The sequence below is a fragment of the Pristis pectinata genome, chromosome 2 (genome assembly GCF_009764475.1).
Source record: "Pristis pectinata isolate sPriPec2 chromosome 2, sPriPec2.1.pri, whole genome shotgun sequence".
Classification (NCBI taxonomy): Eukaryota; Metazoa; Chordata; class Chondrichthyes; order Rhinopristiformes; family Pristidae; genus Pristis; species Pristis pectinata.
The window spans coordinates 30,185,593-30,208,852 of NC_067406.1; the positions used below are offsets into that span (position 1 = coordinate 30,185,593).

A 23,260-nucleotide genomic window follows, 5' to 3' on the forward strand; every position below is an offset into this window, starting at 1 on the left:
TTGTGTCACTGCTTATAGAGTCTTGCGTAATCCAAGGTTATAGTCTATATTATAACTACAAAAGCTCCTTTGATAAAACTGAGACTTTGTCCCTTGGGATATCTATTGCAAGTGGTTTTAGATCCGACTTTCTACTTAGATTGGCCGATGAGGATTTTGTTTCCCTGAATGTTGGCAGCCTCTTCATTAAAGGTTTACAAAAAATCCAACTATCCAGTTTTACTTAAACTGCAAAATTATGGTATTCAAGATGTCTTTAGGTATCTATAAGTGCAGTCATAATGAAGATTTTCTTTTGATTGTGCACTGCTTTGTATGGAATGACCATGGGATTTGGATACAGGCATAATAAGAGTACTCAACACTGAGACCAGTTTTCTATAGGTTTAAAATTATTAAGAGCTTAGAATTTGCATTTTTCATACCACTAGTGATGCATTTTGCCTAATTTAACTATTTATGTAACCAATCTCCTCTGCTGCTGCAAATGAGAGGTTGATACTGTCTAATTTTCATGTGCAGCAGAGTTTAGATTGTTGGCTGTAGACGTCAAGTGTGTAGATCTATTTTAGTTCCCATTTTTGTATATCCAATATAAATTTACAAATGCACTTTAACGATGGAAACTACATGTATACTTTTCAAGCTGTAATGAGACCCCACAGGCAAGTCTTTCTTGGACCTCTAAACCAGATACCTGGACCAATGAACCAAAAATATAAAAGTTCAAATCTCTTTTTTAGCAAAACTCCTCCTGCCCTATTTGGAAGAAGGGTAGAGGAGTTTTGCAAAACTATTGTGGTTATTCATCAGTCAATGTCACTTTAATAAGAATAATCTCATTTTTATTGCATTGCTATTTGCGCCATCATGCAGTGCACAAAATTGGTTGTTGCTTTTCCTATGTTGCAATAGTAAGTATACTTAGAAAAGTAGCTTATTGTTGGGACATCCTGAGATCATGGAGGCTACTATATGAATGCAAGTCTTTCTTTCAACCTACCTGTAATGTAGGATACAATCTGTCTAAACAAGGTGATTTTCTAACTTTCAGCAATGTCGTTCTCTGAAATACATCTGGTTTCTGTATGAAAAGAAAAATCTAGATCATGTTGACATGTGGAAGAAGTAGATTCTACAAAGGAGGAGATACGTGGGGTATGGATCAAGGAAGTGAAGAGTAGAGTTGGTATTTATGGGCTTAAAGGATGGGGATGACACAAGTCACAATTCAGAGGAAATAGGACTGTGGCAGATTACAAAGGCGAAGCTATGAAAGAATTCAAATGCAGATAAGAACATTAAATGTGAAACACTGATAGAATATTGTGTCCCTGTGAGTCAGCAAGGTTGACTGAGTGACTGCTGACACATAGTGCATACAGGAAACAGAAATTTACGTTACAAACTATATACAAAATTGGCCCCGAGAGAACCTGAATGTTGTGCAACAATAGCATTTCATTATGGTGCCATCCACATATCCATTTTCCATTGTTCTTTTGGCTTTCCTAAGAGCAGACTTTTCCTATGCCGTTGAATGCAGTTTTAATCAGTCAACAAACTAATATTTTCCAAGTTGACTTAAAGATTAATTGAATAGGTTTGTAATTCCATCTTTTTCAAAGAACATGATCTATTCAGTGAAAGTGTCTTCATACCAAATTTGGCTACCATATTGAAAAGTGTGTATTTTCTTCCTCATTTTGGTTTGGCTATAGTCTCGAGTTCAGTATTGTATCTGTTCGGTGGCCAGTGATCATTCGGTGGGTCTTCTCAGCCTTCGAGACAAGAAATGTATAATGTTGGCATCAAGACACCTATTTCCTATTCAAGTTATTAAGTGGAGACCTTCTGATGATTACCTGGTAGTCGGATGCTCAGATGGATCAGTGTACGTCTGGCAAATGGACACAGGTGAGTTCATATTTCTCTCTTTGGATAGTAATAAATGCAATTCGTTGTAACTGAGGAGATTTAAATCATCACTATTATTTATATTAATCTGTGCATTTCATGATGGATATAGAATTTCCATAATATTCGATGGAGAAAATAAGGAATTGCAGTTTGAAGTTGCAGGCCAATCATTTACATGTTGCTCATTTCTGCCTCTTCATTTCTCTTCACTCAACCACTGTCTCTACATTGTTCAACTGCTTCCTCAATAAGTAGTAGAGGATGACAGGGAATTTCTTGAAACTAAACATTGAGCAAAAACAAATTATATCTAGTACAGGATGAGAAGAAACCTCTTCCAACCAACCAAGTATTGGGAAGAAAAAAAATATTTGCAAATTTAATAGCATTGCCTGTAGGCATGCTGTCATTATTGACCACATACATATGTACCATCTCTGAGACTTTGTTTATCCATCTCTGTATAAATTCTGACTCAGTCCTGCTTTGATTCAACTGTTGCTGAATCCTTCAACTGTATCTTTCGTACCTCTAGATTTGATTGTTTCTGGCAGGTTTATCCAACAAAGTTGTGCTTCCCAATACTTGGTTTGAAGAAGCTTCTTGTCATCCTGTACTACATATTGGTTTTCCCAGTATTTAGTTGGAGGAAATTTCCTCTCATCTTCCACTAAGTATTGAGGAAGCTGTTGAACAATTCAACTTTCTGCTAATTTAATGGTATTCTAACCTCTGCTGCTCATGTCCTAACAAGCTAACTTCTGTTCATCCATCACTTCATGCTTGCTAACCTTTGATTTAGAAAAGCCTTGATTTTAAAATTATCACCATTGTTATGGAATCCTTCTGTAGTTTTATGCTTTCTTATCTCTGTAATCCCACCTAGCCCTTTAAACCTCTGAGGAGTAGGCATTCCTCTGATTCTGGTCTCTTGATCTTCCAGATTTAAGTGCAATGCCATCAGCTGTTTTCAACTGTCAAGGCTGTAAACTCTAGACTTCCCTCACTGAGCTCTTTTGATCTCCTTTTTCTCATTCAAGGCACTCCTTAAATCCACCTCTATGATTAAGATTTTGGTCATCTGCCATAATATGTCTTTGGTGTTAACTTTCATTTATTATTCTTCTATGAATATTTTGTAATGGTAAATGAATGAAGATGTAACAAAATAAGCTCAGTTTTTTACTTTACGAACAGTAGTGACTTTGTGTGGATGAGGTGAAGCTAAATAGACAACTTGTCCACAAGAACTTATTGTGGGGGGGGGGGGGGGGGTTGTTGCTGGAAGTCATCTTCTCTGAATTTACAATTTAAATGCTTTTTCTGTTAATTTAGATCTGTGAATTGTTAACTGTGAGTGTACTTGCAGAATCTCTTTTTCCTAGTCCATCAGTTTACCTTAACTGATACAGACTGTATACTAGAAGATATTTATAAATGCAGAATGAAGGCAGTGGGTACTACTGTTCACATATATACTAGAGAGATGATGTGCAATGAATTCTGATGCAAATTCGTAGTCGGAATCCACTGGTACAATATTCCTCCGTCGTCACCTGCATCCCATAATCTCTCTTGCTCCTCAAATGGCTTGAAGAGACTTTTAAACTTGGTTTGTCTGCTAATGAGATTATTCAACATAACACATTTGACTCTCTAGATGATCCCAAAAGGAGTTACTCAATTTTTAAAAGTGTGAAGCTTTTCAGTGAGCTTGTGAAGAGCATTTCACTTTTTCACCCATGTATTTTGCTACGAGAAAGCATCGTATATCTCTGCCCATGGTAGGTGCCTCAGCTTGTGTGTCCACACAGTTTACCACATTATGTGGAATTAAGGCAAATCTCCTAGGAAACAAGTCTCCTTCAGCTCTGCAAATCTCTCACACAAAGTTAACTCCCAGGATCATCAGGGAATAAATGATACTTGTAGTTTTCAGGAGTTGAGGCCATTTCCAGAATATACCCTAACAGAAGGCAAGGGGTTTTACTCTATAATATTATAAGCAAAAACTACTTTAAGTTGGACAGCAATGTTGTGGAATAGTACACTATACTATTTTCAGGCCTTTATTACTATTATTGATAATCAAATTACCATGTAGAGGCAAGTTTATGGAGTGTACAAGAAAGTTTTTTCTAGATCAGGTATCAGTGAGATAATTAGGCTATTCAGGTCTAATCTTGCACAATGAGAAAAGGTCAGTTCATAATTTGGGAGTTACAAAGCCTTTAAGGAAGGGTATCATAATATGGGGGAATTTTATACAAAGATTGAAAGTGATTTAGTTCAATGGGAAATCAAGTTCTTAATTCTCAGCAAAATATACTACAAAGGTATGAAGTGTGAGTTGGCCATTGAAGGTTGAGACGGTACATTAAAAAGGATCACATGAAGCAAGCAATGCTGATACTTGCTAATAAAATGCATGGTTTACAACAATTGCATATACATCCTAATGCACAAAAGTCCCCTTCCCAGTGATGTTGTCACATTCTCGAACCCTTCTTCCATTCTACCTCTTCCATTGTCACTTTAACATTTCTTGTTGCACTACCTCAGTTTGCACTACTTCACTTTGTACCATTCTGTTGTTTTTGCGCTTGTCGCTGTACCTATTGTATTTATTGTTACCATATATACCGAGCTTCACAAGAGCAAGGAATTTCATTGCACCCTGGTGTATATGACAATAAACTAATCTGAATCTGATCTGAAAACCCAACAGCAAAATGGTCCAACCATGGCTAACGAGAAATATTAGCTCAAAGGAAAATCTTGTTATAATACAACAAAAAATGGTGTAACCCTAGGGATTGGGAAAATTTCAGAAGATAGGATGTTTCCCTGATGTGGAATGATGTTTGTGTCTGGCTATGATTTTTGTTTTTGAAAAGCCTTGGGTGGATTTGAGGTGTGATGTGGTCTGCACAAATGACAATATAGTGGTAACTTGCCTAAAAGAAAGACTGATAACTTGGTTGGTTATTTGTTCTCTCCATCCTTAAATCTATAGACAATCTATAGGCATCAGTCTCCATGGCTCATTCATGTCACCTTCTTCAGTTATGTTCTATTCCTTGATGGCATTATTGATAAGCATGAATTTACTTTCTACTTGTGCAGTGAGGGCACTTAGCAGTACAGAGACACAAGAGACTGCAGATGCAGGAATTTGGAACAAAAAGCAAATTGTTATTTGAACTCAGCGGGTCAAACAGCATCTGTGAAGGCAAAGGGATAGTTGACGTTCAGGTTATGACTCAGCATCAGGATTGATGCAGGTCTTGACCCGAAATGTCAACCGTCCCTTTGCCTCCACAGATGCTGCTTGACCTGCTGAGTTCTTCCAGCAGTACCTCCTCCATTGCCCTCAGGTCAGTCATCTTTGTGCTGTCAAATGACTTACCTAGGGCGAAGTGGTGTATGAGCTCAAAACTTAAGAGTCAGGTTAATCAGCATTCAGTTAGACTATCGAGTTTGACTGATCTTGTGTCTTGCCTTATGAGGTGTTGTACATATTGAAGTGCCTCAAGGGTCTGTATTCAACAGTAGGTTAGGGAGCCCCCAAGGGGGAAAGACGGTATTAGATTTGCTACTGTCCAATTAGCAAAAGGGAAGAATAGCCAAAGCTGAAAGAAGAAAGCATTTGGGAATTAATAAACCAGAAATTAAATGTTAACTAAGAACATTTAATAACTTCTGTTTGGAAATTAGATTGAAGGATGGAGACACAAGAGACTGCAGGTGCCGGAATATGGAGCGGAAAACAAACTGCTGAAGGAACTCAGTGGGTCGGTCAGCAGCTATAGAGGGAAATGGACAGTTGATCTTTCGGGTCCAGATGAAGGGTCACGACCTAACTATCCATTTCCCTCTACAGATGCTGTATGACTTGCTGAATTCCTCCAGTAGCTTGTTTTTCAGATGTTGTTATTTTTTTTGAAAGGAATAAAGGGGAAGAGCTGTTTTAAGGTAGGAAAATGTGAAAGATTTGAGGGTACTTGTATTGCAGAGGCGGCTTATCTTAGTCAAGGGCAAAATGGATAAGATTATTGAGGATAACGCTGGAATCATAAAACATTTGGTCATAAGGTGGTGCACATGATTATAAAATCAAAATTATAAAAAGAATTATGAAATCAAACAGGAATATTAAGAAACTCAAGACCTGAAGGAAAATAGACTCTAAGTAAATCAGAAGCAAGAGAAGGAGCAGAAGGACATTGTGAATTTACCCATTGATAGGGTAAATTGGTGGCTCCAAAGTGCAGGATCGAAAGAGGCTGCAGAGGGTTATAGGCTCAGCGAGCTCCATCATGGGCACAACCCTACCCGCCATCGAGGAGATCTTCAAGAGGCGATGCCTCAAGAAGGCAGTATCCATCATTAAGGACCCTCACCACCCAGGACATGCCCTCTTCACATTACTACCATCAGGGAGGAGGTACAGGAACCTGAAGATTCCCACACAATGTTTCAGGAACAGCTTCTTCCCCTCCACCATTATTTCTCTTTTGCACTATTTATTTATTTTTGTAACTTATAGTAATTTTTATGACTTTGTTTTGCACTGTACTGCTGGTGCAAAACAACACATTTCACGATATATGTCAGTGATAATAAACCTGATTCTGATTCTGAAAATAGAAGAGCTAAAATTCCTGAAACATTTTGTGTTGTAGCCATAGCTAAGGAAGAATCCCTGATCTTAGAGGACTGAGCTCATTGAGAAAGCTTAGATTCACAAGAAAAGCTATGGTGTAAAACTTGGAAAATTACAGATAGGCAAGGCTTTGAAATTTATTTCCAATTATTAGTTGAAGAGATCACAAATTTCCATCCTATTATCTACACATTTCAATGGAATTAACAAATCTCAGAATGAAAATGTGAATGTATCTTTAAGCAGGAACAGAAGAATGAAATAAACTAAGAAGATTCTGGGAAATCCTTCATTCAATACTCTTACAAGACTGCTGTGAGCCTTGTTTTGATTATAGGAACAGTATTCAAGTATCCAACGGTGGTGGAAGCAGATACGATAGGGTCTTTTAAGAGACTTTTGGATAGGTACATGGAGCTGAGAAAAATAGAGGGCTATGGGTAAGCCTAGTAATTTCTAAGATAGGGACATGCTCGTTACAGCTTTGTGGGCCGAAGGGCCTGAATTGTGCTGTAGGTTTTCTATGTTTCTAAATTGTGGATTTGTTAGAGAATATGGAAGTCTGCAACATTCCCAGACAGAAGATGAGGTTCTATTTGTTGGATTATATTGGGCCTCTTTAGCACTGTGCATGAAGCTGCAGAGAGAGAGGTCACAATAGCAGGCGCAGGGTCACTCCTATGGACTGAATGCAGGTCATTTGGTTTTTTCAATGTAGAGTAGGCCACATTGCAGCAGTGCACTATTTTTGAAGTGCACATGAATTGCTGCTTTACCTGAAAGGACTGCTTGGATACTGGGATGGTGGGAAGGTAAGATGTAAAAGAATAGGTATTGCACCTCATGCAGTTGCATGAGTAAATGCTGTGAGAAAGAGTTGAGTGTTGGAGATAGAAGAATGGAGCAGCGAGTTACGAAGGGAACAATTCCTTTGGAATGCTGAAGTAGGAGAAGGGAAGATGTGTCTTGAAATGGAATCTCATTGAAGGCAGCAAAAATTGTGAAGGGTGATGTGTTGAATGTGGAGGCCATTGTAGAAAGGGAGGAACAGGGAAATTCTATCCTTGCCCAGTCTGGGTGGAGAGAGGGTGAGAGCAGAAGTGTAGAAAATAGATGAGATGCAGTCAATGGCTCTGACAGAAATGGCAGAGGGAAAGCCACAGTTAAGGAAGAAGGAAAGCACTTTGGAGGCACTTGGATGGAGAGTCTCAACATTAGAGTGGAGGTGTTGTAGATGGAGGAACTGAGAGAAAGGAATGGAAGAGTTGGGGGAAGTATAGATGAGATAGCTGTGGAATTTGGTGTGATTGAAATGGGTGTTTGTCACTAGCCTTTCCCCCTGAGATGGGGAAAGTGATCTAGAAAGGAAAGGTGGAAATTGGCAACAAAAGTGATTTTTGATGAAATTTTAAGTTCTCTATGAGCATATAAAACAGCACCAATGCAGTTATCAATGCACTATCAATACACAATTGAGATAATTTAGAAAAAGGGTATGTTTTAAGTTGCAGAGAAGGGGAAAGGATGGGGAAAACAAAAAGAATGAAACAAAATCAACAGAAAGTGGATGACATAGATTGGTGTTGGCTGGGACAAGTTGGTGAAGGCCTATTAATGGCAGATACTCTATCTAGAAGAGGAATAGAGAGGGAGAATAGAGGGAAATAAGAAAAAAATCAAACATATTTCAAACTGTGTGATAACACCACTGTTTGTGAGACCTTGCTCCATGAAGCCTGGCTGCTGTATTATAATGTGTCTCTAAATTTAATCTATAGAGCATTTGAAATATGTTCACAGGATAAATACTGTTTCAATTCTGTATTGTTTGGTGGGTAATTTCAAACATTTATTGTACATTTAGTAAAGAAATTTCTTCCAACATTGATTATAAACTTAAGAAGGAATTTACAATTCATTGAGTACCTTTCAAATTGGTGGACTGACACCAAATGGTTCATTGCCAATTAATCACTTTTCATGTGTACTGACTTCCTGACAAACTTGTATCTCCTGTTGTCGGCATTCTGATGTATCTTGGTTGTAACATACTGAGTTTTCTCTGTTCTTTGCTTTCTGTTTGCCAGATCTGACGTTTTTGTTTCTCACATGAGATCGTTCTTGTTGCTCTTATCAAATGCATGCAATTATATTGACCAAAACTATCCACATACATTATCCGTGCTTTTAAATATTTTAGTGGTCCTTAATCATACTCTTGTTCACGAAGGTAAGAGCACTTTCATCGTTCATGACTTCCGTGACACTGATGTCTCATCTTTCTTCCTCTTCATTTACACAGAAACTAAGTCTGCAGGAATATTTGCTCCTAATATGAAGGAGGAAACCTAGAAAACCTAGATTACGTTTTAATTCTCTGTATATGGCTTGTGTTCATCAGGATGAAGGACATTACCCTTTTGAAATATCAGTGTCAATTATTTGTAGAGTAGATTGATCGTATCACACACACAGTAAATAGAAGAAACTTAATGGATCATGAGTTATGATTTATGTCCCGCAATAGAGGACAGTGAGCAATAGGCATACCACAAATGGAGTACAAATTGAATCTCAAGGATACTTGTAATGTATCTGTCAAGGTATATAAAAAAACAAGATGTAAATTTTAAATGAAAGGGAAATAGATCTGTACATTTTAACCTAATTTGGATTATATCTCTGAAAGCTATAAATTGAAGGCATTTATCTGGGGAAAAAATAGTTCTGGGATTACTAACTATGAATTGCACAATATCGGAGTTTTGTATCAGGTTAAGAAATTATGATTGTAATCTGATTTAGCAATCATGATTTAAGATATTCTATTCCTGATACATATTCAGGAGGTTTGCAAATCAAGCAAGATGATGTTTTTGTTGTATAAGTGTGAGTGCTCCATTCTTCAATATAGAGGGGAAAATGTCTGAAATCTTTTTAATCAGATTATAAAGGTGCAATGTGGGTAACTAATCTTAGATGAAACATGCAATACAATCAATGAATTGTTGAGTTGCTTATTGAAGGTTCAATTTTTGATTGCTGGAATTAAACAAAGATGGAGATATAGAAGAGGGTAATTGATATCAACATCAGCATGCAGCAGCAACAAGTAGTGCCTTGTTTTAGCTTGAGGTATTAAACATTTCAAACTAGTAACTTGTATCTAATTATAAAATGCAGAACAGATGATTAGATAAAGATAGCCATGCAGGTTGTTTGCGGCATGTGGTAGTAGGTTGTAGATAATGGTCTGATTGCAGGCAATCACATCTGCACTTAGAACATATCTTCCGATTGCCTGCAGGCAGTTACTTCCATAACTCAAGACCTAATGTCTTTCCTCATTGGAAGGTAGGCAAATGAACTTGGGTGCCTGTTTGCCTATCTTCTGGTCAGCTATCTGTTGATTCAACAAGGCATTCTGCTGCACTACTGCACTCCTCTGTAAAGCACAGCAGCCCATTAGAATCTTCCTATTTGTGTTGACAGAAGTTCTTTGGTAATCTCGGTGACTACTGGTGATCTCGGCAGCACTGATCTGAGTTGGTAGGCCAGACTGCTGGAACTGTTTAGCAGCTTGTAAATGCTTTACTTTCCCTACATTTTACACAGCTTCAAACAATCTTTATGGGATCATAACAAAAAGCTGCATTATTTTCTTGGGAATTTGTTTCTATTTTGGCTGGTTTGTGCTCTCTTTATGGCCTGTAGAAGATGATGCAGCCCTGACAAAGTATAGAGTTTTACTATTGCCAGTTACTGCACTCCTGGTACTAAGGCTAACAAACAAAGTTATAACTGACAACATTGTTTTAAAATTCATACAAGACTGATGTTGCAGGCATCTGTCATGGCCAGAAGATTGGTGTTGTAAATAACATTTCTAATAGCAGTTGGAGTCCACGTATTGGTAGGAGACTGGAAGAGAGTGTGGTATTGCTTGAGAATTCCAGCATTTCTGGGAAGTTAATGCCCTGCCAAGTTTATTGCAAGGCTGCGCTCTTGTAAACCTGGAGGGAAGAACTTGATAGCTGAGACTATTCAGGGCGGAGCAACCATTTAGGACCAGAAAGGCCCTCCACTCTGCAGGATACTTTCAAGATTGTGCTCTGGGCATATTGGTAGAAACAGCCAGCAATGGTGCATGACCAGCAAATTTGAGTAGCTTGCTTGTCATCAGATGATCAACAACAAGGCAATGAGCACTCCAATAAAAGGGTCTAACCACAAATCCTGGACACTCAATGTTATTCCCACTATCAACGTGATGGGGGTCACTATTGACCAGAAACTGAACATAAATCCTGTGGCCACAAGAGTGGGTCAGAGGATGGGTATCTGGTGGCAAGTGACATCTCCTGGCATTCCAAGCCCCTCCACCATGTACAAGTCACAACCAGAAGTTTGATGAAATACTCTCCACCTGTCTGGGTGGATGCAGCTCCAACAACACTCAGGAAGCTTGACACCAACCAGGGCAATGTAGCTGGCTTGATCAGCACCTCATCCACCACCCTAATCATTCATTCTATCAGCATCATTGCAATGTGACTACTAAATATGCCATCTTTGCAATGCTGTGCTTACTTGACTGGGCTGTTGAGTCAAAATCCATCAAGCCTGCAGCCTTCAGCACCAAGGATAAGGGCTTTGACATCGAAATATATCGTTATTCCTTTATCATTGCTAGATTTAAATCCTGTAGCTCCCTATCCAACACTGTTATGGGAGTACTTCCACTAGAATGGCTGCATTGGTTCAAGAAGATGGTTTTCTGTCACTATCTTGAGGGCAATTAAGGATTGGCAACAAGGTCTAAATCCTGCAAAATGAATGTTTTTTTTCTTAAAATCCGGATGATTGTGAAGTGATACTCATTCTTGAATAAAGTTAGGTAATCCAGATTAAATATTACTTTGTAGGAAAGGTTCTAAAACTAGAGGGCATAGATACAAGGTAACAAGTTTAGCGGGAATTTGAGGTTGAAGTTTTTCCATTCAGAGGGTTGTTGGATCTGCCTGAGGGAATAGTTGGAGGCAGTTACTCTCACAACCTTGAAGAAGTACAGAGCTGTGCACTTGAATAACCAGGACATAGAAATCTATGGATCAAATGTAGGTAACTGGGATTAGTGTAGATGGACCTGGTGGATGAAAGGCCTGTTTCTGCGCTGAATGACAATGACTCTGACTCTAACTCTAACTCTAGTTTCAAAGGATGTGCAGAAATGCAGGCACCCTGATGTACTTGCACATAACTCCTCAGAAAATAGGGCATGTTGAGAGTATGGTTTTAAGATGCTGGGATCCATAAATATAGACATAGAAAAAGTTGGAAAGTTACATTGAACCAGTAGAATACTGGTTTGTCATAATGCATCCATTTCTGATCACTTGACTTTAGGAAGTATTGAAGGGACTACACAAGATGCAAAGAAGATTTATTAGAATGGCTTCAGGGTTGATTCAATTCAATTAGAAAAACTAGGTTTGCTCTGCTTAGAGCAGAGGCAGTTGAGTGGAAACTTGACAGATGAGCTCTTGAAAGTTCTGGACAAAGTAAAGAGAAAATGTTCAAATTTGTGTAAGGTTTGAAGACTGCAGGACATATATATAAGGTGATGTTACTAAACAAGTAATTCCTGAAAAGATTTCCTGAAAAAGTGATGACAAATTCAATCACAACTTTCAAAATAAAATTACATTAGTACTTGAAAGAAGAAAAAAAAATTGCAAGTCTATGGTGATGGACTTTACATATGACAACAGCTGGAGTGCTCATTCAAAAAGCCACTTGGGTTCAATGGACCGTATGGCCTCCATTTGTGCTAATTCAATGCATAGATGTCAGAAGAAGCTGTCAATTTTATAATTGTTACTGAGTCCTGACAGTTTTGCCATGAAAAATGAAAAATCCAGGACCATTGATGTGATTTTATTTCAAAGCAATGGAGGAGAATGGATTGGGTGAACAGATGAACAAATGGCTCCCTTGTGGTGAATTAGTAAAGTTTAAAAAAAAGTTCTTAATCCAGTGATCTTTGATTTTCCTGTCATGTAAGAATCCTTTTCAAAACTGACAAATCTTTTTTGATCAATGAAGGTTTTTAAACTTGATTGTAGATAGTGCATTGAACTGGTCTTGAAGTATAATAATTTAAATTTTTTTCACATTTTTAATGGTGAGGATAGGTAAAATGGATTGAAATACCTTATGTGATATAATATCTTATGTGGAATCGTTTTAATGCATCTTCCTTCTTTCCTGCTTCCCAGAGGACCAATCCACTTCACTCATTAGCCAGAACCTTGTTCAGCTAAGCTTCAGTGAGCTTATTGCTTTAAATATAGCCTGTACAATTCCCATTTAAATTGCATTTAGCTAATTGATGCTGTAAGTGTGCACTAGAACAGAAAATAGAGGCCATTCATTTGATTGCAATTCTCATTCTTAATAAATCTGTGTGCACATGTTGAAAGTCAACATTTCATGCTACATTAGACACATTAGCTGCTAAAGAAGGTTGAGAGAAAATGGCAGTTTGAAGAGCATCATGGTCAACTGAATATGTCACAAACTTAAGCTACTTAAGAGCTTTCAGTACAATTTTCTGATGAGCAGATGCACAATGCTATGGGTGCTTTGATTTAGTTGAGCAGACAGGAACAGTATTTATTGCTAAGATAGTCAGCTAATGAATTGGACGTGGGGGAGTGTCCTCTATCTCAAATCAAGCAAAGTCAATTTATTTGGTAACATTCGATTTAAATATAGCAACTTTTTCTGGTGGAATAGAGTAATTTTTTTGAGATAAATAGAGTGAGAGAAATTTCTTCCTAAATTTATGTGCATAAAATCAATCTGTCACCAAGCTTGATCAACAGGGAAATAACCCACTGATCTTCACTCTAGATAGCCAAAGTTTGTGCAACTGATTGTTTGGAAGTAGGATACTTAATATTTGATGCTAAATGTTCCTGTGAGGGTTTAAAATATCTGTCATTATGATGTATCTCATGCTATTTTAAAAAGTCTGGCTTTTAGTTATAGTCTCAATTTTGCTGAAGAAAAATGCCTCTGAATGATGCAGTATTATTAATGTGCAAATTGAACAGCAACATGTGAACTGCAAATGACCACTTATTTGTGCAAGTCTTTGTGGATATAGCAGCTTAGTGGTTAAAGTACAGGTCTAATATCCAGAGGTCTGGACTATTGATCCTGGTGAATTTAAATAACTCTGTAATTAAAAAGACAGTATCAGAAATGTTGACTCTGAAGATACTGACTGCCATTATTTTAAAAAAAAGATTCACTCAGGAAAGGAAATTAGCCATGTTTATGCAATCTGACCTACAGTTGACACCAGACCCAGAGAAATGTGGTTGACTTTTAAGAATTAGGAGTGGGTACTTAAAAACTGACCTAGTTAGTTCCCACATCCCATGAATAAATAAAACAACATTTTGCAATTAGCTTTGTGTAAAATCTTCTGGTTAACCTTCCTTAATCTTCATGAAATTGCTGTATTTACTTTTAACTTATTTTTTTACATATTTTAACTTATTTTTTAAATATTTTCCAAAATAATGATTGAAACATAAATAAGATTAATGCAGAATCTGAAATATAAATTTAAAATATCTAAATTTAATATAAAGTTTGATTTTGAGGCAAAATTAGTTTATATTTAGGGAATTTTTACCTACTGGTTTAATCACATTATAGTATGTGAAGTAAAGAGTGCAACATGTATATGATTAAAGTAGAAGCTATTTCACAGGGCAGTGGCAGTAGTTCTGTTGATATAACTACAAAATCCATGCCATTGGCTCACTGTGCCTTGTGCAACATAACGTTTCTGGGATATTTTATTGCAAGACCCTGACGCTTGTCAGATTACCAATTGCTGATAGTTACATTGAAGAATGCTGTGAACCTTCCCTTCCTAAGAAGGAGCAACCTGCTGAATTTGTACTCTTTTCAGAACTCGAGGCTCCAGGCCTAGAACTATATGCCAGGCTCCAGTTGCAGTCTCACCTTAGCTTCATATGATACTCACAAATCCTTCTTCCCTGTATTATCTAGTGCTGTAGTAATTCACAACAGTGGTACAGTACATGTTTAGCTTTCTTACCATTAATGGCTGACACCCAACCTCTCTTACCTGAAGAGTGACCAACTTATATGTACAATGTCATTTCTTTGAGTTGAGAATTGTTTTGGATAATAATTTTAAATTTTACCTTGGCTTTCTATTCTTTTCTGTTTTTGTCTTAAGCCAAGAGGGAACACTAAATTGGCTTATCATCTGTTCCTGACTTTACATTGAATTCAATGTTTCTAATTGACTCTACTTTCAGTCCTTCCTCCATTTCTTTCTCTTTCATTAATTTCTGTTAGTTACAGATATATCCTATTTGTTCTGTTTTTAACCAGGTTCACAGTCCTTTTACTCTTGCTGTGACTGAAATATATGTACACTCATGTCTAACAGGGCATATTTATTTAATTATAACAGTATATTCATGGCCTCCCTGCTTTCATTAAGTTTTTGCAGGTGGACATTAAGGGAATCAAGAGATATAGAGTTAATTCAGGTGAAAGCTCAGCCTTGAAATTATTGAATGGCAGAACAAGCATGAAGGCCTGAATGACCTGCTCTTGCTTCTAGTTGTGTTATAAATTCCCATCATTTACTCAGTGCAAGTTTGTGATATACAATGCTAATATTGCACTAATATCCCTACCTACCTGCCAAAACTATACCATAAAAATCAATTACAAGGAACTTGAATGTGCACGATATTTTGAGCATTGGAGAGTGGGATGGGAGGATATCGAAATGTGATGGCTGCGTGTGGTATTGGAATACGTGGGTGAAATAGCAGGTGTAACTTTGGTTCATGTTCACAAATTGCTGCCAATCATCAGAATAATGACTATCATCCTTGCCTTTGTTCTCTCTTGATTAAACCATTCCAATACTCCTTTCTCGTTTTTCAAAGCAATGGTCATCCAAAATTTTGCCCGTGTCCTAACTCCCTCTAAATCTCATTCATTTATTATGTTATGGACTCAGTGAAAGTCCCTTTAAGATAGAGAGTGTGTGTGTATGTGTGTGTGGGGCGTGCTTACGTCAATAGAAGATAAAGGACGTAATGACGTTGTTGAAGAAGTTAGAAGAAGAAGAAAGAGAGAGAGAGAAGGGAGAGAGACACCAGCCTGCTTGTTTTCTCTATCGATGGATGAGAAACAATAACTGTGTTTGCCACTGAAATCCATGTATGGAAGTTGGAAGTAATCCGGTGGAGTTCACTTTGTTGCTGACCTGTAGAAAGAAACAGGTATTTGTATGTGGACGACCACAGTTCGGATGCTTTTCGGGGTGAGGAAGTCACTACCGAGTAAACACTGAAGTGTCGTTTGGGTTCCATCGTGGAACCTTTGGATTTCGTATGTACTCTCTCTATGTTTTTCTACATCTACATCTTATCTTCAGACAACGGTGGTTGTTGAAGAAGCCCTTGCTCATGTTTCACCTTATGGCTTGCGGAACTGAACTTTAAGAACCATTCAGGAACTGGGAGTTTTGGACTTTGTCACACACACACACGAAGAGTTTAGTTTTGAGGTTAACGTTCGAGGTTTAACATTTTTGAATTCTAACATACTAACATTTTTACTTTTATTTTACGTATTATCATAAGTAGTGATTAATAAAATAGTTTTTAACACTGAATCATGCTCAGTGTGTTTCTTTTGTTGCTGGTTTGTGACAAAATTGGGGGCTCGTCCGGGATAGTTCCCAAGGTTAACGAGATTCGTCCGGGATAGTTCCCAAGGTTAACGAGTGTCGTCTGGGATTGTACCCCAGATTGACGAGATTTGTTCGAGATTCAATCCAAAGATTTTTGAGGGAGGTCTGATAAATTCTTTTTAATTGGCTTGTGTGTGTGGAAACCAGCAGCAATGGATATTAAGGCATTTTTGGAGTCACCAACCCAAAAGGGATTGGAGGTGGCGAAAAAGGATGATCTGATAAAGATTGCTACAAGGCTAAACCTTACAGAAGTAAAGCAGTCTATGAGAAAGGCAGATATTCAGAGACTGATAGCTGGCCATTATGTGGAAAAGAAGGTGTTTGAGAAGGAAGTGTTAAAACAGTTTCCTGGCAGTGAAATAGCAATTTCTGAGGCACAGGTGCAGCTGGCAAAGATAGAAGCTGAACGAGAACAAACCCAGTTAAAGATAGAAGCTGAACGAGAACAAACCCAGTTAAAGATAGAAGCTGAACGAGAACAAAAGAAATTAGAGGCTGAACGGGAACGAGAGATAACTCGGATGAAGTTAGAGGCTGAACGGGAACGGGAACTAATTCGGTTAAAGTTTGAGGCAGAGGAGAAGGAAAAACAGAGGCAGCATGAGTTACAAATGAAGCGTAAGAGTGTGGAATCTGATTCTGATGATGGTTTTTCAGCCAGCAGGGAGGTTCGATTAGTCCCTCCGTTTGAAGAAGATCAGGTTGATCAGTATTTCCAACATTTTGAAAAGGTTGCTGTGAGTTCAAACTGGCCAAGGAAAGGATGGGCTCTTATGGTACAGAGTGTGATTAAAGGTAAAGCTCAAAAAGCTTATTCTGCTTTGTCTGCTGAGGATGCAGCTGATTATACCAAGGTAAAACAAGCTATTTTGAAGGCCTATGAATTGGTCCCTGAGGCTTATAGACAAAAATTCAGAGACTTGAGGAAATCTGCAGATCAGACTTATATGGAATTTGCCAATGGAAAGAGAATATGTTTTGAACGATGGTGCCTGGCTAAAAATGTAGATGGGGATTATGATAAATTGACAGAATTGATACTAGTGGAAGACTTTAAAAGATGTGTTCCAGCTGAATTAACAACATATTTAAATGAAAAGGCAGTGGAAACTTTACAAGAAACTGCTAGGTTGGCAGATGATTATGCTTTAACCCATAAATCCAAATGGGGACAACCTAAAACCTTTCAAAAGAGTTACAAAGACAATCCAGGGAAACCGGAGAGTAAATTGGGAGGTAATCAAAAAGGAAAGGATGAAAAGAAGCCAGGGCTGGAGAAACCTGTTGAGCGTACTTGTTATTACTGTAGGAAACCTGGCCACGTGATATCTAATTGTGCCCTTTTGAAGAAAAAGAAGGAAGCTGGGCCCAATGCTTGCTTTCAGGCAATTAAAAATCAAAAAGGTTTAGGAGATGCTGTTAAAGATCAGTCCTTGCAAGAGGGAAAAGCGGAAAAGTTGGAGGAGGTGAGAAAAGAATTCCGTTCGTATGTATCAGAGGGTTTTGTTTCACTGAATGATGAGTCACCCCAGGTGCCAGTGAAAATTCTTAGAGATACTGGGGCTAGTCAATCTCTCTTGCTGGACAGTGTTTTAAATTTTGGTGAAGAAAGTGACACTGGTGAAGTAAATCTAGTACGAGGCGTTACAGGTGAGACCATGTCTGTCCCTTTTCACAGGGTGATTTTAAAGTCAAAGTTCGTAGAAGGACCAGTCGAGATAGGGATAAGACCTAGTTTGCCAGTGGAAGGAGTTTCTTTGTTATTGGGAAATGACCTTGCAAATGGAGAAAGTGATCCTGTGGTACGGTTAACAACCAAACCAAGGATTGATGAGTCTGAGGATGATTCAGATGTTTACCCATCATGTGCGGTGACTCGAGCTAGAGCTAAAGAATTAGCCAAGACAGACAGTCCGGTGCAGTCTGATGTAGTTCCTTGTGACAGTCCTAAACAGGAAGAAAATTTTGATGCCTTATCTGAGACTGTTCTGTCTTCACTGGAGGATCAACATCCTTATAGTGAGCCTGAATTTAAAGATTTGTCTTTGTCGAGGAAGGATTTTATGGTGGAACAGACAAAGGACCCTGAGTTGACAGAATTGAAAGAAAAAGCACTCTCATGTGAGGAGATTGAAAAGGTGCCAACTGGATACTATGTCAAAAATGGAGTTGTTAAGAGAGCAATGGGTTAATGAGGAAGTTCACTTGAGTCTGTTGGACTATGTCCAAAAATTTAAAACTCGGTTGGAGAGAGTCTGCCAGCTAGCGAGAGAGAATCTGAAAACAAGCCAGATAAGAATGAAGACATATTTTGATAGACGTGCTCGGCCTAGGACATTCGCAGTGGGGCAAAAGGTATTGGTATTTTTCCCTAGCCAAAATAATCCCTTGCAAGCTCGTTTTTCTGGACCCTATGTTATTGAATCTCGAGTGACTGATCTAACATATATAATCAAAACACCAGATAGACGCAAGAAAACACAACTCTGTCATGTAAACATGCTAAAACCTTATTATGAGAGGGATTCAGTTGTGGCCTTGGTGGATGGTGAAAAGGTTGTTTCTAGAATGCCTGATGTTGATGTTGAGGAAGGCCAATTTAGACCAAATATTGTTCCATCGAAACTAAAAAACCAAAATATCCTGGAGAACCTTGAAACGAAGTTGGACCATTTACAAGTTTCACAAAAACAACAGATGAGAGAATTAATTTTAAAATTTAAAAATCTGTTCCCAGATGTTCCAAACAGAACATCGATAATTACCCATGATGTTGACATTGGGGATGCAAAACCAATCAAACAACACCCATATCGAATGAATGTGGAAAAAAGTAAACTTGTTGATCAGGAAATAAAATACATGTTGGAAAATGATATTATTAGACATTCTACTTCAAATTGGAGTTCGCCCTGTGTTATTGTACCTAAACCTGATGGAACTGTTAGATTTTGCACAGATTACAGGAAAGTGAATGCTGTAACAAAGTCAGATGCTTACCCTATTCCTAGGGTGGATGATTGCATAGACAGAGTGGGAAAGGCAAAATTTCTTACAAAGATTGACCTATTAAAAGGGTACTGGTGTGTTCCATTAACAGATAGAGGAAGGGAGATTTCAGCCTTTGTAACCCCTTCTGGATTGTATGAATACAATGTTTTGCCATTTGGAATGAAAAATGCTCCAGCAACATTTCAAAGAATGATTAATTCAGTGATTCATGGGTTAAAACATACAGATGCCTACATTGACGACTTAGTGACTGGGAATGATACATGGGAGGATCACATCTCTGCGTTAGAAAGGTTGTTTGAAAGACTTTCCAAGGCTAACCTTACAGTTAACTTGGCTAAAAGTGAATTTGGCCATGCCACTGTGACGTATCTTGGTTATGTTGTAGGTCAAGGCAAGCAAGCTCCTGTTCAGGCAAAAGTTCAAGCAATATCTGAGTTCCCTATTCCCACAGGTACGAGGACTGTTAGAAGATTTTTGGGAATGGTTGGATATTATCGAAAATTTTGTAAAAATTTTGCTGATATTGCTCTTCCCCTAACTAATCTTCAGAAGAAGGGAGTAAAGTTTGTTTGGACAGATTCTTGTCAAGAAGCATTTGAGAAGCTGAAAGCCATTTTATGCTACCATCCTGTGCTCAGAACACCTGACTTTGAAAAGCCATTTTCATTAGCAGTAGATGCCAGTGATGAAGCTGCAGGAGCTGTGTTGTTGCAGAAGGGTGACCTTGATGATATTGACCATCCTGTAGCTTACTTTTCAAAGAAATTTAATGAGCATCAAAAGAATTATTCCACCATAGAGAAAGAATTACTGTCGCTTGTTTTAGCCTTGCAACATTTCAGTGTATATGTTTGCACCGCTCAGAAACCATTGACTGTGTATACAGATCATAACCCATTGGTGTTTCTGAGCCGAGTCAAAAACAAGAACAGAAGGCTGTTAAACTGGAGTTTAATTTTGCAAGAGTTTGATCTCATGATAACTCACATTAAAGGCAAAGATAATGTGATTGCTGATTGTCTTTCCCGATGTTAAATGGGAAACATATATCTGTACTAATCTGATAGTCTGTAGTTGTGTAGCGTGATAATTATTAACATTACTAACTCTATGCGCGGTTAAAATTTTCTTGGGAAAATTTTTTTTTTAGGTGGGAGGTGTTATGGACTCAGTGAAAGTCCCTTTAAGATAGAGAGTGTGTGTGTATGTGTGTGTGGGGCGTGCTTACGTCAATAGAAGATAAAGGACGTAATGACGTTGTTGAAGAAGTTAGAAGAAGAAGAAAGAGAGAGAGAGAAGGGAGAGAGACACCAGCCTGCTTGTTTTCTCTATCGATGGATGAGAAACAATAACTGTGTTTGCCACTGAAATCCATGTATGGAAGTTGGAAGTAATCCGGTGGAGTTCACTTTGTTGCTGACCTGTAGAAAGAAACAGGTATTTGTATGTGGACGACCACAGTTCGGATGCTTTTCGGGGTGAGGAAGTCACTACCGAGTAAACACTGAAGTGTCGTTTGGGTTCCATCGTGGAACCTTTGGATTTCGTATGTACTCTCTCTATGTTTTTCTACATCTACATCTTATCTTCAGACAACGGTGGTTGTTGAAGAAGCCCTTGCTCATGTTTCACCTTATGGCTTGCGGAACTGAACTTTAAGAACCATTCAGGAACTGGGAGTTTTGGACTTTGTCACACACACACACGAAGAGTTTAGTTTTGAGGTTAACGTTCGAGGTTTAACATTTGTGCTTTCTGATCTACACTGGCTCTAAATGAAGCAGTATTTCAGTTTTAACAATTTTCATCCTTGTTTTCAAATCTTTCCATGCTCTTGCCCTTGGCTAGACCTGGAATCTCATTCAACTCTGCTGAACAGCTGAATTCTAATTCTGACCTCTTACTCATTCTCCATCATTGGTGACTCTACCTTCAGCTATCAAGGCCTCAGTGTCTGCAGTTCTCTCGTTTTAATCTTCTTGGCTCTTGGGCTGAAATCACACAGAATACTGCACCAGCTAGAAATCTGAACTAAAACACAGTAAATGTTTGTAGCATTCGGCAGGTCAATCAGCATCTGTGCACAGAACCACATAGTGTTAACATTTCAGGTTAATGACCATTTGCCAGATGCTACACAAATGGTCATTGTTATGTTGATATACAGCATATTGAATTTTTATTTAACGGAAGGCTTATGCTGAATCAGCAGACAACTGATACAATAGTTTCAATGATCATCAGTCACCAGCTGAGTCATTTGAAAAGAAAAAAATGTAGATTTTGCAACTGTGAGAGATGCTAAGTTGGTACGGCAGGGTCTGGTCTCCAGTTGTCTTGGACCTGTTTGCCATTGTAGTTGCTTTTTTGAGAATGGGGGGCAGCTACTGTGCAATGACTAACACATGTTAGAAGAAACAATGCACAGGCCCCTCCATTCCTTCGTGGAAACAAGGCAGTCTTGATTCCAAGGGATTGCTAAGAAGAATTAACATGTAATCTTGTTAAAATGTTAAATGCATGCAACATTACAATGAGTGGAAGAGAAGTAACCAAACAAACAAGGAGTTGAGTACCAAGGATTCCAATTCATTGGAGAATTCTGTCTAGCGTACTTGCATGAGGCAAGAGTTACTATTCACCCTATTATCACTCGGCCTGTTCAGATGCTTGGGAAAGAAGGTCTAATGAGCCTTCACACAATGCTGATGAAAGTGCAGAACTCACACCCATATAATTGTGACAATGCACTTTCTGTAATCCTGCAGTAGGTGGCAATGTTAAGCAAAATTTAGTTATTATAATAGTGATCATCTGAGCAGAACTGAAATGCATGAACCATTCAGAATTGATAATCTCGCATTTCAGTGTAAAAACCCTCAGAGTTTTCAGAAAAATAATTAAGGCAAATATTATTTATTTTGAAGTATGTTAAATTTGCAAAAATAATGCTACTGAAGTTAGATTTTCTATATTTTGTGTATACTCATTCACAAGATGTGGCTCCCACTGGGAAGGTTCACATTTAATGCCCATCTCTAAAAGCCCTTCAGAAGCTAGTGACTAGCTGCTGCCTTGAACCACTGGTACACTTAATGTTAGGTTGGGAATTGTAGCATCTTGATGTAGCAAAGGTGAAGGAATGGGTATGAATTTCCAAGTCAGGCTGGTGTGTAGCTTGAAGGGGAATTTGCAGATGGGGGCATTGATTGTATGTTCTTAAATATGAAGGTTATGGATTTAAAAACACGGTTCTTCACGAGGAAGGGATCTTCTGAAGTGCAGTCATGGCTGAAGTGAGCTAGTGTGTTGTGACCATATAGCTGACAGCATAGTCAATATGTGGGAAGATACATAATAGTGATGCAGTTGAGCAGACAAGGCCCAGAACTGCAGTGGAAGAATGTTGACCATGTTGATTATTGTAGAGAAGGATGAGATGTACTTTATCTAACGTGAATGTCCAAGACAACTGGAGACCAGACTTTGCAGCACAGACTTAGCATGCATATGCAAACGCATGCACACAAAGATTCACTCTTAACCGCCATTTACCATGCACACAAATATGAGTGAATAGAAAGGAGAAACAATCCTTAACTGAATGTTCAGCTATTCAAAGATAACCGGGTCCTTTGTTAATAGAACTTTCCAGTGCAATTATTTGTGCAAATAATGTGAAAGTAGTTGGCTATATTGTGTTTTGGACATATGGATTTAAGGACTTGCTGCCCTCCTTTTTTTAATCCTAGTTTTAATTGAAGGAAAAAAAATGAGGAAAAATTCTGGTTCATGTTAATTGATCAATGCAAAAACGTAACAGTTAGGAGAGA

At 38.2% G+C, this 23,260-nt stretch overlaps 1 protein-coding gene across 4 annotated transcripts in view; it reads left to right on the forward strand.

Moving 5' to 3' along the window:
* Window positions 1-23,260, forward strand: part of LOC127567567 (WD repeat-containing protein 7) — a 499,658-nt gene that overhangs the window by 91,155 nt on the left and 385,243 nt on the right. For all 4 annotated transcript variants that reach the window (XM_052010610.1, XM_052010607.1, XM_052010608.1 and 1 more), the window contains one exon: window positions 1,722-1,917. In XM_052010610.1, coding sequence (XP_051866570.1) covers window positions 1,722-1,917 — 196 coding nt within the window. The remainder of the gene's footprint in view (window positions 1-1,721; window positions 1,918-23,260) is intronic.